At 43.6% G+C, this 1,531-nt stretch overlaps 1 protein-coding gene across 2 annotated transcripts in view; it reads left to right on the top strand.

Moving 5' to 3' along the window:
- Positions 1-1,531, top strand: part of Nup210l (nucleoporin 210kDa-like) — an 89,212-nt gene that overhangs the window by 47,094 nt on the left and 40,587 nt on the right. For both annotated transcript variants that reach the window (XM_013015307.1, XM_013015306.1), the window contains exon 15: positions 724-945. In XM_013015307.1, the coding sequence (XP_012870761.1) occupies positions 724-945 (222 nt within the window). The remainder of the gene's footprint in view (positions 1-723; positions 946-1,531) is intronic.

Here is a 1,531-nt window from a genome sequence, read left to right as displayed (position 1 = left end):
AAAGAAAAAAGCCGGAAGTGGTGCTGTGGCTCAAGTGGTAGAGTGCTAGCCTTGAGCTGAAGAGCTGAGGGACAGCGCCCAGGCCCAGAGTTAAGGCCCACGACCGGACCCAAAAAAAAAAAAAAAAGTCAGGCTTGCCAGGCACCGGTGGCTCATGTCCATAATCTTAGCTACTCAAGAGGCTGAGATCCGAGGATCACAGTTTCAAGCCAGCCCGGGCAGGAAAGTCCATAAGACTTTGATCTCCAATAACCCCTAGAAAACCAGAAGTGGCACTGTGGCTCAAGTGGTAGAGCACTAACCTTGAGTTGAAGAGCTCAGGGACAGCGCCCAGACCCAGAGTTCAAGTCCCACAACCGACCCAAAAAAAAACCAACAAAGTCAGGCTGAAAGCATAGTTCAAGTAGTAGAGTACCAGCCAGGTATGTAAGCCAAGCTACTGTGAACCTGAGTTTAAACTCTGGTACTAATGAAAATAAATGAGCAAATAAATAATAAAAATTAACAAAAAATTTAAAAACCGGGGTGGGGGGGGGTTGGAGATGGGAAGGGATGGGAAGGGGAAACAAAGGAGGAGGCAACAATGCTTGATATGAAATGTACTCATTATCTTTCCTATGTAATTGTAACCCCTCTATACGATATTTTCACCCAAAAAAAATGAACGGGAAAAAATTAAAAACCATTTATTTTCCTAACCAACCAAGGATTAATTTCTTTAAGGCCATAAACCCTGTGGAAGTGGCCCTGGTGACATGGAAATCGGTAAAGGAAATGGTGTTTGAAGGGGGTCCTCGTCCGTGGATCTTGGAGCCCTCCAGATTTTTCCTGGAGCTAAGTGTAGAAGAGACAGGGAAGATTGAAATAACAGAAGTCCGGCTTCCAGCTAAGAGAAAACAGAACCAGTATATCTACCGAGTCCTGTGCCTGGATTTAGGGGAACAGGTAAAGAAAAAGTCATTTTTAACATTACTATAATATTAGCACCTATACTACAATATTCCAACTCCTTTGGACATCTAGCCATTCCTTTTCAGATTCCAATAGATTTAATATTAGTTAGAAAATTGAATAGAGGACTGTTCTTGTTTGTTTGTTTTTGGCCAGCCCTGGAGCTTGAACTCTGGGCCTGGGCACCATCCCTGAGCTTCTTTTGCTCAAGGCCAGCACTCTACCACTTGAACTACAGTGCCACTTCCGGCTTTTTCTGTGTATGTGATACTGAGGAATCAAACCCAGGGCTTGATGTATGTAAGGCAAGCATTCTACCACTGAGCCACGTTCCCAGCCCTAGAGAACTGTTTTGTGTTCTTACTGTTTGTTACATGTACCCAGCGATTTCAATAAGTTCATTGAACAGTCCACTAAATAATCAAGATGGTTTTTGCATATGAATTTTACTTATTTATTTTTTTGAATTACACTCTTTTTTGTTGTTGTTGTTTTTGGGTCCGGTCCTGGAGCCTGAACTCTGGGCCTGGGCGCTGTCCCTCAGCTCTTCAGCTCAAGGCTAGTGCTCTACCACTTGAGC

This window comes from Dipodomys ordii, unplaced genomic scaffold, assembly GCF_000151885.1.
Source record: "Dipodomys ordii isolate 6190 unplaced genomic scaffold, Dord_2.0 Scaffold26, whole genome shotgun sequence".
Taxonomy (NCBI): Eukaryota; Metazoa; Chordata; class Mammalia; order Rodentia; family Heteromyidae; genus Dipodomys; species Dipodomys ordii.
Note: the sequence above shows the minus strand (reverse complement) of the source record. Positions and strands in the feature narration are given on the sequence as shown.